Source organism: Callorhinus ursinus, unplaced genomic scaffold (genome assembly GCF_003265705.2).
Source record: "Callorhinus ursinus isolate GAN/ISIS: 27379988/994484 unplaced genomic scaffold, GSC_fseal_2.0 scaffold13, whole genome shotgun sequence".
Classification (NCBI taxonomy): Eukaryota; Metazoa; Chordata; class Mammalia; order Carnivora; family Otariidae; genus Callorhinus; species Callorhinus ursinus.
The window spans coordinates 14033035-14046254 of NW_027397075.1; the positions used below are offsets into that span (position 1 = coordinate 14033035).

The following is a 13220-nucleotide window of genomic DNA, read 5'->3' on the forward strand; positions in this document are numbered from 1 at the left end:
GGGGGGGGGGGGGGGTTGGCAAACTCAGCGGCTTTCTCCAAAGACAGTGAGTGCTCTTTTTTGTTCCCCCTACTGTTATGCTAAATGAGGAAAGGAGCTAATTTTTTAAAAAGATTTTATTTATTTATTTGAGAAAGAGAGAATGAGAGACGGAGAGCACGAGAGGGAAGAGGGTCAGAGGGAGAAGCAAGCAGGGAGCCCGATGTGGGACTCAATCCCAGGAATCTGGGATCATGACCTGAGCTGAAGGCAGTCGCTTAACCAACTGAGCCACCCAGGGGCCCAGGAGCTAATTTTTAATCGCCTGCTAATCTCAATGCCTTCCTTTCTTTTTGAGCTGAATGAATCTGGCTTTTTGTGTGATATTGAGAAATCTGCAATCTCCTACTGTGCAGGCTTCTGCTCTTTAACAGCCTGGTGTCCAGACCAACAGCGTGCCTTTAAGAAACCTGTTGGCACTCAGGACATCCCGGAGAGACTGCACCATGTACGGCATGGTGGGTAAGAGTGTGGGTGGCACACTGTCGGGGGGATGGGTTTGAGTCCAGACTCTGCCACTTAGGGGTCGTGTGACTCTGGGCTAGTTCTTTGATCTCTCCCAGTCTCTCCTCATCGGTGTGATGGACACTACCTCGTGCACCGAGGGGGCTAAATGTAAGGACAGCTGGCAGAGCCCCAGCCTGTGTTGTGTGTTCACCAGTCAGGTCTTCACAGTGCTCAGTATCTTGCTCTTCAGTCTCCTGTTACGGAAATCGTGCTCCTCGATGGCTGGTCTTTTGCAACAAGGTTTACCTATAGTGAAATGCCTTGTTCTCACCCCAGCCAAGAGGTGGACCTTTCCACCACCCTGCAAAGTGCTTTCCGCCCCCTTCAGATGATCCTTCTCCTGCCTGCAGACAACCAGTGTCTGGACTCCTACCACCAGAGGTGCCTTGTACCTGTTCTTTATCTTCATGTAAGGGGAATCATCTGGTCTCCTTGTATCTAGTTTCATCTGGGCAACACGTTCCTGAGGTTCACCCATACTGGTGCACGTATTAAGTTTCTTCTCGTTCATTGTGGAGGGGTTTTTAACAAAAGGAATATACCACTGTTTGATTATTGGTTCCCCTGTTGATTGACATTTGGACTGAAGTGATAGGGGTTGGGTCAGAGGAAGCCCACAGGCTCTGGGCAGCTTCTGCAGGAGCCCTGAGCCACTGTGAAGCCGCCATGCCCTGGAGGTCTTGGTAGATGCTCTGATCAATGGTTCCAGCTGGGCCCAGCCTTCCAGGAATCCCACTGAGGCTCCCAGACCTGGGAGCCCCGCCGTCCTGGAACCCCCGTAAGTCCACTCGATGGCTCTTATTTTGCTAAAGACTTTGTGTTTATGTCCACGTTCCAGATGTTGGTGTCAGAGGTGTGCTGCCCTTACCGTGAGTGGGGTGCTGCTCCCTTCTTTATTTTCTGAAAGATTGAGGTGATTTATTTCCTCCACTACTGATAGGGCCTGGAATTTTCAGTAACCTTTGTCATTGCAGATTCGATTTCATCAATAGATACGTGGTTATTCGGATTCTTCTCTTTCACTTTGTGTCAGTTTGAGTAGGCTATGCTTTTTAAGGAGTCAGCCCATTTTATTTGTGTCCAATTTTTTTGTGGTATTTTCTCATGACTTTGTCATAACTCTGTGCTCGGAGTGCTCAATGGCCACTCATTCCTGATGCTGGTTCTCGTATTTCTTCTTTTCTTTAATGGCTTTGGCAGAGGCTTATCACTTTTATTAATATTTGTAATAAACAACGTCTGGCTATTTTAGTCTTCTCAATTTTTTTTTGTTTCTTATTCCATCATTTGCTCTCTTCAAATTTATTCTTTTCTTCTCTGTACTCTATACTTCACTTTCTCTCTGCTTTTTCTCCCTCCCTCAGCTGGAAACACAGGTCATTGGTTTTAAGGCTTTCTTCTTTCCTAACCTGAGTGTTTCAAAGCTGTGTGTTTCCCTCCAGGCACCGCTCTAGCAGCACCTAAACATTTCGGATCTGTTGTGTTTTCATCACCGTCCAATTCAAAACCATTTCTAATTCCTCTTTGACCCATAAGCTGTTCAGAAGTGTAGTGTTGAATTTCCAAATATTTGTGGGTTTTCTAGGTATCTTTTTGTAATCAAGTGCTAATTTAACTCTTCTGCTGTGTGTTGAGGAGCCTGGCTCATGGCTGAGAGCCTACATGTGAGACAGGGATGCCAGGAAGGCGGCAGCGTGGGAAGGACCTGGAATCTGCCTCCTCACTGACACAGCATTCTCACTAGCAAAATCTGTCTGAGGTGCCTGGCACTGGAAGTTGTAGTCAGAGTCATTAGGCAAGAAAAAGAAGCAAAAGGCATCCAAATTGGAGAGGAAGAAGTAAAATTATCTGTTTGCAGACGACATGATCTTCTATGTAGAAAACTCTAAAGATGCTGCAAAGAAGCTGTGAGAACTAATAGGCGAATTCAGCAAAGTAGCAGGATATAAAGTCAACACACAGAAATTAGTTGCATTTCTAAGTACAATGAACAAATCTGAAAAGGAAATTACAAAAACAACCCCATTTACCATTGCATCGAACAATAAAATACTTAGGGATTAACTTAATCAAGGAAGTGAAAGACTTGTAGAATGAAAACTTTCAAACACTGCTGAAGGAAAGTAAAGACAACAGAAATCCATGGAAACACATCCCACGTTCAGGGACTGGAGGATGTAATATTGTTCAAATGTCAATGCTAGCCAGAGCATTCCACAGAGTCAGTACAGGCCCTACCAGAAGAGCAATGACTTTTTTTTTTTTTTTGCAGAAATAGAAAAACCCATCCTAAAATTCATATGGAATCTTAAGGGACCCTTAATAACCAAAACAATCTTGCAAAAGAACAAAACTAGAGAATCACACAAAAATCACACAAAAACTTCACAACATGGGATCTGGCAATGATTTCTTGGACGTGACACCCAGGGTACAGTAACAAAAGAAAAAATAAACAAGTTGGACTTCATTAAATTTAAAAATGTTGTGCATCAGGAAACACTATCATTGGACTAAAAAGGCAACCCACTGAATGGGAGACAATTTTTGCAAATCCTGTATCTGATAAAGGATTAATATCCATAATATACAGAGAAATCCTACAACTCCAGAACAAGAGAAAACAGTTTGATTCAAAAATGGGCACAGGACTTGAGGGGCGCCTGGCTGGCTCAGTCAGAGGAGAATGCAACTCTTGATCTCAGGGTGCTGAATTTGAGCCCCCCCTCGTTGGGGGTAGAGATGACTTAATAAATAAAAGTATTTTTAAAAAATGGGCAATAGACATTGCTCCAAAGAAGATATACGAATGGCCAATAGGCACATGAAAAGATGCTCAACATCACTCATCATTAGGGAAATGCAAAATGAAACGACAGTGAGGTACCACCTCACACCCATTTAGGTTGGTTACTAAGAAAAAAAAAGCAGAAAACAGCAGGTATTGTGAGCTGTGGAGAAACTGGAATTCCTGTGTACTATGGGAGGGAATGTAAAATGGTGCAGCTTCTGTGGAAAACAGCATGGCAGTTCTTCCAAAAATTTAAAAATAAAATTGCCATATGATCCAGCACTTCTACTTCTGAGTAAATATGCCTCAAAGAATCCAAAGCAGAGTCTGGAAGGGATACTTGTACACCATCTTCATAGTGGCATTATTCACCGTAGCTAGTGTGGCAGCACTCCAAGTGTCCACTGACAGATGAAAGGATAAACACAATGTGGGGTGTGTGTGTGTGTGTGTGTGTGTGTCTGTGTCTGTGTGTGTGTGTGTCTGTCTGTGTGTCTGTGTGTAAGATGGAATATTATGCAACCTTAAAAAGGAAGGAAATTCTGTAGTATGCCACAGCACTGAAACTTGAGGACATTATACTAAGTGGTCTAAGCCAATCACAAAAGAACAGGGGTGGGTGCTAGGGGCTGGGGGAGGGTGGTGGGGGGTTAGTGTGCTCCCAGAAGTAAGAGACCCAGTAGAGAGAGAAACTGATGGTGTGGATGAGCGGGGCAAGTCAAGCAGGTGGGTTTTTGAGAAGTCAGGATGGAAAAAGAGGCTGCGTCATTGGCTGTCAAGATGGAAGGAAGAAAGAAACTTGTGATGGGAGTGAAGTGGACTTCTTGTTTGGTGGCTCTCATCTTCCTAGTGAAGTATGAACTCAGATTCATGCTTGAGAACAACACAAGGGAGAGGAGGCGTTGGGGAGTGCCAGGAACTACTCTGAAGTCTGAAATAATTAAAATCAGGTCAAACTTTCATCTCAGCTCCGCCACCCAATAAAGGGCTTCTGACTTTGACCTGAAGGCTACTGGGAGCCACTGAGGGTTTTAAAGGAGGGAGGTGACATGATCACAGCCCCGTGTTTTCGAGTGTGCTCTGGCTGGAGTGTGCTGTCTTTCCAGGAGATGCCAAAGGCCTAGGGGTCCAGACCCTAGCAGAACAGAGAGCCCTTGCTGAGGAGAGGGGCAGAGAGCCAGCTGTGAACTCTGTCCATGCAAACAGCTACTCGCATCCTCTGGGGTCCGCACCTGTGCATGCTCCTTTTAGGAAGAATACATGTTAATTCTTCTCCAGTGCTGGACTGCAAAACCGCATTTGGTATGTGTTGATAAACCAGATGAGAAATCTCTGTGCTGCACTGACATTTCTTCACTAAAGTCATATAGTATCCGGCACCTGAAACAACATTTTGAAGACCATGAAACACTCTTACTCTTGTTCTGCCACTCAGAATGGGCAGCTCCGTGGGGAAGTGAAGCTGGGGGAGCCCCTGTGGGGAAGGATGGAAACCCCAAGGAATTCGCCTCTGAGGGTCCGTGTTCTCGAGGGCTCTCACAGGCTTTCATTAAAGGGGCGAGAGGCAGACAATAAGAAAAATGGGGATAATCTATGTATTTTCAGCAACATGTGCTGAGGAGAAAGATAAACATGGGAGGGGATATGGAGGGTCGAGGAGTGTGATTCTAAACAGGGTCAGGAGGCCTAAGAACCGTGGCCAGGTGCTGGCCAGGGAGGGCATGGCATCCTGCATAAGCTAGCGGCCCGAGTGGCAGGAGCAGAGCAGGGGAGTGGAAGAGCATCGGGCAATGCCACTGGGTGATGGGACCAGGCAAAGCAAGGCCCTGTGGGCCATTCTTGGACTCTGGCTTTTACTCTCGATGGGAGGGGAGGTCACTGCAGAAGGGTGACACAGTCATTCGGACAAGTGGGCAGAGGCTGGGGCCAGGGCGCCAGCCGGGTGTGGAGGTTGGGGTAAGGGAAGGCCCCCAGAGTTTGCAGACCGATGGGATCTGGGCTCTGAGAGACAGAGGGGTCAGGGAGCCTCCAAGGTTTGGGCCAAGCTCCTAGAAGAAAGGAGCTGTCTGTGCTGGGGGCAGTGGGTGTGGTGGCAGAGAGCAGGGGGCCCCCGGTCTGCCTAGGGTTTGGACAAGTCCCACAGAGCCAGTCAGTGTCCATGCCGGTGCGGAGTAGGCTCCAGGTACGCGCATGTGGAGTTCAGGAAGGGGTCCGGGCTGGAGAGACACACATTTTCCAGCACAGGAGGCCGGAATAAGGTCACCCAGTGCATGGGCAGAGGATAGAGTGAGGCCATGGAGGCACGCCCACGCCATGAGCAGCGGAGACACAGGAGGGTGTGGGGTCTGGGAGAACAAGGGGAGCCACCGTGGAAACAGCCCACACCCGTACGGGCACTCTGCACATACTGCTCACTCCTTGAGGAACACAGTTAGTGAGTATCCATTTTCTAGATTGGAAGCAGAAGGCTAAAGGTCAATGGCCGCGTGGATGGAGGCTATAAACCAGCAGAGTGGAGCTCAGACCTCGATCTCCCGACTCCAGGTCTCAAACTGCTCCTTCGCTCCCTGCTCCTATCACCGCCCCTCTCCTAGCCTCAGGGACCCTCCAGGCCAGGGACGGGGCCGTGGGGAAGAGAGGCAGGACTGCCCCGCCGCCCGCCCACCCACCTGCCCGCGCCGCTCACCATACTTCTGCTTGAGGAACAGCGAGGACCCGCAGCACTGCAGCTCCCCCTTGGACATGATGGCCACGCGGTCCCCCAGCAGGTCAGCCTCGTCCATGAAATGCGTGGTCAGCAGCACGGTGCGGTCACTCTTGTGCTGCTGCAGGAGGTCCCAGATGGCCCTCCTGGAGATGGCGTCCATGCCCGAGGTGGGCTCGTCCAGCATCAGCACCTGCAGGCAGAGCAGTGGCTGCTGGAGGTGGTGGCAGAGCCGCGTGGCGGGCCCGGGCTGGCTGTCGGGAGGCCCCATGAGGCTCCAGTTTGTGAAGATGTGGCTGTCCCGCCCTGGCCAGGCTGCTCTGCAGGCGTCCAGGGGCCGCAGCCACCCCGTGCCGCGTGGGGCCTGGAGCCCGATGCCTCTGTGCCGCCATCCCGAGCGGCCGTCTGCGTGCACGGGGCCCTGCCCCGGGGCCTCCCGCCCGCCTACCTTGGAGCCCGCTATGAGGGCGATGCCGATGGAGAGCTTGTGCTTCATGCCCCCACTCAGGAACCGGCTCAGGGAGTCCTGCTTGTCCTCCAGACCGAGGACATGCAGCATCCGCTGGACTTCTTCAGGGCACTTCTGACGGGACAAGCCCTTCAGCTGCAACAGCGGGGGACGGAGAGGTCCGGCAGGGGCTCCCGCTGGGAGGCTGGCCCGTCCAGTCCTCGAGGAGCCTGGCCTCGATGTCATCCCCTTCTCTCTGTGAGCTGCTCCTGGTGCCCTGACGTCCCTCCCCGCATCCCCGGTAGAAGCCCACCTGTCCAGCCAGCATTTTGCTAGTATATACATAAACTTGATACAAGAAACTCATTACCCTCATGGAAAGGGATAGACAAAAGGCTTTTGCATTTAGTACAGCGTATTAAAGGATCACACATCATGACCGAGTGGGAGTTATCCCAGGGAAGTTCAATGGATGAAAAGTCTGTTTAAGTGTTGCATAATGAAAAGTCTGGCTAGCCTCTGCCCCCAGTTACTGGGAGGGGCCTCTAAATCCTTGGAGTGATGGGGTGTCCTGGTTATTCACCTGGTACCCTGGGGCCACACCTGAGTTTATGCTAATGTGTTGACTCAGGACCTGATGGGGGCAGGGAGACATGCAGAAGCTGCACCTTGAATTCAGTCCCGAGGCCCAGGATTCAACCATTCGGGTCTATGTGATGAAACCCCAAGAAAAACTGGACACTTGCAGGTTAAATAAGCTACTGTGTACACATCCATATCCCAACAGAGTGAGGCGTCTGGAGGACACGGAAGCCTCCAGTTTGGGAGTCTCCCAGACCTCACCCTGCATGTCTCTTCTTTTCACTGGTCCTGATTTGTATCCTTTGTAGTCAAACTGTAACCCATGCCCCGGCCCCCTTCCTGAATATTTAGGGAATAGCATCCAGAAGGGGTTTCAAGGCCTTCTGAGGTTGGGTCAGGGAGCTGCGGGCTTCCTGACCCTCTCCAAGAATGGATGCAGAGGAAACACAATGTGCCACCCACAGACACACCTGAGCATAGAAATAAAGATGCTCTGCTACTGTGAGGTTTTCAAACAAGATGTCGTGCTGGGGGCACCAGCCCAGGCTCCTCCGGATCTCAGCCATATCGCGTGAAATTTCATATCCGTTGACATAGGCCCATCCACCTGAAGGAGGAATAAGACCTAGGAGCAAGTGCAAGACATATGCTAAGGTCATCTTCAGCCCGAGCACACCGCAGCTGGAGGCTTACGGATGCCCTGTGTTTGTTCGCATGCAGACTGCCTCATTCCTTGCCACGATCAGTAACATCCGGGGAATGAGGAGGTGTGGGGGGAGCAGAGACAAGAGATGTCCTTCCTGCCTCTGAGGAGGGCCCGTCTGACTAGGTGAACAAAACACACACAGGCGCGTGGAAACAAATTGCACTGCGATAAGCAGTAAGTGATACTATGGAAATGGGTTTCAGAACAGTATTTGGGGCATCTAACTGTTCTGAATTGAGACCCATGACTGATTCACCTCTGATTCCCAGTCAGGCCCTGGGAATGCACACATGACTCCACCCAGTGCCAGGTGCCTGTGGGAATGTGTGGGGCTTCGCAGCCAGCCCATCAGTGTCCTTTATTCTCATCTTCTTTGTTTAAGTCTATTTGCAACAAGGTTACAAGAAGAAAGTATATAGCAAAGCACACAAAGGATGCAGGTCCGATTGTGTAAATATGACCACTGGTAACATTGTTTTGGTGTACCTTTGTGTATTCTTTTTTTAAGATTTTATTTATTTATCAGAGAGAGAGCACAAGCAGGGGGAGCAGCAGGCAGAGGGAGAAGCAGGCTCTCTGTTGAACAAGGAGCCTGATGCGGAGCTCGATCCCAGGACCCTGGGATGACAACCTGAGTCGAAGGCAGCCGCTTAACCAACTGAGCCACCCAGGCACCCCTCACGTGTTAAAGTTTTTAGCAAAAACGGGAAAATATAAATTCTGGTTTTTTAACTGGCTTTTTCACTAAATGGTCTATTGAGGCCATTTCTCCACATCCACAAAATTTATATAATTTGGGAAGGCTAATAAGATTTCATTGTTATGAATATATGCTCTTTATTAATTCAACGCACACTAGTAGCTAAGTAGGTGGTTTACAGGTTTTTGAAGTACGAACATGTGATGTGACTTTGCCTTCTTTCCCACACATCTCCTTACTCTAAATCAACATAAGTAGATTCGGGGCGCCTGTGGGGGCTCAGTGGGTTCAGCTTTTGGTTTTGGCTCTGGTCGTGATCTCAGGGTCATGGGATTGAGCCCCACGGCGGGCTCCATGCTCAGCGGGAAGTCTGTCTGAGAGTCTCCCTCTCTCTGTGGCACTCCGTGTGGGAAGAGACACACAGAGCTGTGTGCAAGCTCCTCAATGGTGTGTGAGATCTCCTTCCACAGACTGGAAGAGCCAAAGATTCCCTCTTCCTGGCACAGGGTCATGTGAACAACCAGACACTCTACAGATGGTAAAAAAGCAAACAGCAAGTGCTTCATATTAAACGTCAGTGAGCTCTAAGGAGGGGAGATGGAAGCACATTCCGGGTGTGTTGAAGGCTCTGTTCCTTGAGGGGGCTGGCCCCGCGCGGGTACCTGTGAGCATGCAGCACGTGGTGGTTTTGCCGGCTCCATTGTGTCCCAGGAGGATGGTGATCTGCCCCTGGTATAGATTCATCGTCAGATCTTTGACTGCTCTGTGTTTATTCTTTCCCATGTGATACACCTGTGGAAGATTCAACATGTGACCGACTCCCTAACGGGCATGTGGCGTTCCTGAAACATCTACGACCCACAACAAGTTCCCCATGAAACTCAGTCCATTGGTGGATATCCAAGTGGAAATGCGGCAGGGAGCCCTTCTTTCAGGGTTTAGCTGCCTGGGCTGCCCAGGAGTCTGACTGGGGTGCAGCTCCAGGGGGTTCTGCCTGGCACCGGGGCCACAGAGGCCAGGGCTCGAGAATGCAGGGCTCAGAGCTTGGCAGGAAGTCTTCCTGCTTCTAGAGCCACACCTTGCCCTGCATGACATGGCCAAGCCGCTGAGAAATCGTGCCAGAACCACGTGTGTGTAGACAGCCTGTTCTGCAAACAGAAAGATCCCTGCCCGTGGAAGCCGCAAGCGTGCCTGGCTGCTACCATGACCAGAGCACGTGAGGGAGCTGGAGACATCCCCCCATCGTGAGTCCTCTGGGCTAGGATGTGACACCCCCGCCCCCTGGGCTCCCACAGGCAGAGGAAGGTGGCACGGAGTGTGGCAAGGACACCGCCTCTCCTTGGGCTCATCACATCTGAAGAACAGAAGGTGCCGAAGGAGGAGAAAATGATGCTCTGTGGGCCGGGCCAGGCCCAGGGCTGACATCCAGGCATCCTGTCCTGGGAGTGCCTAGTGCCGTGGGGCCCTGCGTGCAGGAAAGTCTTGGCGAACGCTGGTGACAGACAAACATGCCCCATCTGGAAGCCAGCCCTGAAAGCCGGAGCACTGAGTGATCGGGTGTGTAAACCGTGGAGGATCCACATTAGCTGCCAAGAGGCTGAGTTCCAGGGTGTCCCAGGCAGCCGTGTTGGCATGGTGGGGTTGGGGGGATTGTTTCAAGAGACATCATCCAGACCCTCCATCCAACCCCACTTCACTGCATAACAGGAAACATTTTATGTTAGGTTCCTATTTTGAGGATACCATTACAGGAGGAAATGAAACCTCTATCAGGGAATGCACCTTGTAACCACGGTCAGAATAAAACAGAAGCCTCTACATGCTATTTCATAAATTCTTGGAAGGAGGTTCGTGAGCTGATACCTTGTACAGATGTTGGATTTCAATCCCTTTCACCAAATTGGTAGGCTCTTCCTGAAAGAACTTGCTTCTCGGAGCTTTGTCAGGATCCCCCACATCCAGCACTGACCATGTGAGGGGCGTCGACTGCCCACACTAGTGGGATGGCTAGACAGAAAGCCAACTGACATTAACGTGTTTGGGTGAATCGACTGTCATCTTCAGGGAGATGAATAGTTTGGTAAATTAAATTCTCCACACTCCCCCAACGCCCCCCCACCCTGTTTCCTGTTATCAAACATTTAATGGTGCCCAGAGAAGTCAAGCAACTTGCTCATGGACTCACTACCAGTAAGCTGCATTTTAGCCTACAACTCATGGTCCTGAGGATGGAGCAAGCGACAGGGGACGCGTCGCACCCACACTCCTGGCGAGCTCGGGAAGCTGTCATGTCGGCAGACAGCCTCCCTGGCTGAGCCTGGAGAAATGCTGGGGTGGACCTCCGGGAAGGGGGCCAGCCGGAAGCCATGTGGAGCCCCAAGTGCGTGCCTATGCACCTCAGACGGGGTCACCCCCTTCGAAGACTGTGGCACAGGGCCCCTGGTGGGGCTGCGGGAGAATTGCATCCGCAGATGACTCCACTATGAAGGAGACAGCAACTCTGAGAACTTGCTGGGGTGGCCAATGAAGGCCGCGCCCTGCCAGCGCCCCAGAGGTCTTAGCATCAGGGCCTCGCCGACAGCCCAGAGGGGAAAGAGTGTCCTGTGTGGACTTGCGGGGCCTGACACTGGAGTGGACACACCGGGACATCGCAGACACGCTTGTGGGGACTCTGCACGGGGCACCAGCCAGGGGCAAGAGTCAGAGACACTGAGACTCATTCGTCGTGCTCCCTTGGTGACCACAAGCTGATAGGTTTGGGGTGAATCCAGGTTAGAGAACCCGGCTTAGGTTTCCTGGGGTTTGAGATTTCCATCAGGATGCCACCAAGACGGGTGAGGGTACTGGGGTTGGGGGGTTGTAAGAGGTCTGACGTGGTCTATAGAACACTAGCGCCGGCACTCACCATGACAAAGAAGTACCAAGGCTTGGGTACGCCGCACTCCCCTGGGAGCACGGCCTCCACGCACCGGGCCACCACGCCGTACAGAACGGAGTCCAGCCGCAGCAGCAGCAGCACCTGGGAGAAGTTAAACTCCCCCCTCACGCTGCCGATATTCTTCCACCGCATGCCTGTGCCTGAGCCAAAGGAAGGATGAGGTCACCACACGGAAGGCACAACGCCCCCCTCAAACCGCTGGTGACCAGACCCCTGGCCAGACTGGACTGTTGGTGTCCGGGGCGTCAGGGGACGAACGCAACGCACAGGGAAGGGGAAAGCGAGAGTTGTGAGTCTCTGCCATGAGATAAGCCATTTTCAGGATTGCCAAAGGTGCTAGTGATTGCATTGGCGCCAAGAAGGAGGAGTCTGGTCACCAAGACCCTTCTCGACGCTTCCGCACCTGATGCCCCCCTTCTCGCTGAGTTAATTCTCCTTCCAAGTGAGGTCAGCACTTCCTTAGCCTGCAAGCTCGCGTTCACACTCCCCCTGTGTGGGTTCTGGGGCCGCAAGCTAGCGAGTGTCCCAGTATTGTTCATTCACCATCCGCCCTAGGGCGTCATGTGCACCTCCAGCCAGAATCTGGGAAGGTGCAGAGGAGGGGCTTGGGACCGGTTCCAGGACACCAAGGGAGGTAAGTAGTCTGTGTGATGCCAAGTGTCGAATCTCAGTGCCAGTTTGAGGAAGCTTCTCATCTCACATCCGAGATACTGAGCGTCTGCTTCTACCCGGCAGGCTCGCGGTGGCAGGAACCAGCAACACCACAGGTGAGTTTCGGGTGTGGGCGAGCACCCCAATGGGCTAGATTGCTGCTCCTCAAACTTGAATGTGCTTGCGGAGCGCCTGGGGATTTCGTTCCGATTACGTGCGTGTGTGTGGGGTGCCGAGGGAGCCTGCGTTTCCAACACCCTCTGGCTGGAGGGGGCAGTTGATGCTGCTGTGGGGGGCCAGGGGCCAGGAGACCCGCAGGGATCCCATTCCCGTGACAGGTGTCTACGTGCCAGCCTAGAGCGTCGCCGTTCGCCACGGCTAACAGATCTCGCATGACTCAGGACGGGTCCCGAGGCTGCGGTGGACGCGGGGCACACTTGGTTCCCCAGAGTCAGGTCCATCCTCACTCAGTGCGGATCTGCAGGGAGCAGATGGCAGAGGGGCAAGTCTCCTTTCCGCCCTTGACAGACACGTGATTGCCGGTTAACTTAGGTATTTACTGCAAATGCGCGTGCTGAAGAATGTATAAAATGGAGCTTTAACAGGCAATCCAAGGGAAATATCCACGTGATCAGCCCCCCGGGGGGTCAGTTGCCCCAGAAGTCCCCAGAGGGCACGCCCCCTCCCCACCCCACCCCTGGCTGGATGTTTGCAGGCAGCATCTGGCTGGCTTTTGCCTCTTATCCATTCTGACAGCCTCTCTGTAACTGGTCTGTCTACACCGTTCACATTTCGTGCAACTTACTGCCGCTCGGGATTAATATCTACCAGCTCATGACTATTTGTTCCAAACTTTTCTTTTTCTTCCCCTTTTCTCCCTTTTCTTGCATTCATGGAGAATGTTTTCATGATTCCATTTTATTTCCACTGTTGATTTATTTATACCTCTAAAAATTTTTTTCAGTGTTGTTGTACGGTTTACATTATTTGTCTTTCACCAGAGTACGTCATCAAACGATGTTGTGTGAGGACCGTTCACACGTCTTCCCAGTCCTTCCCCACCCCTGCTATGGTCCTACATCTCACTTCTGCCCGAGCTCTAAAGGCTATAAGGCTCCTCCCATGTTTGCTTTAGACACTCAGTCCTCTTTCAG

The 13220-nt window shown here is 51.6% G+C and overlaps 1 protein-coding gene across 1 annotated transcript in view; it reads right to left on the reverse strand.

Moving 5' to 3' along the window:
• Nucleotides 1-13220, reverse strand: part of LOC112828197 (ATP-binding cassette sub-family A member 17-like) — a 72863-nt gene that overhangs the window by 31599 nt on the left and 28044 nt on the right. The window contains 7 exon segments of the mRNA XM_025877105.2: nt 4570-4717; nt 6024-6234; nt 6490-6645; nt 7542-7696; nt 9140-9269; nt 10341-10472; nt 11389-11555. Coding sequence (XP_025732890.1) covers nt 4570-4717; nt 6024-6234; nt 6490-6645; nt 7542-7696; nt 9140-9269; nt 10341-10472; nt 11389-11555 — 1099 coding nt within the window.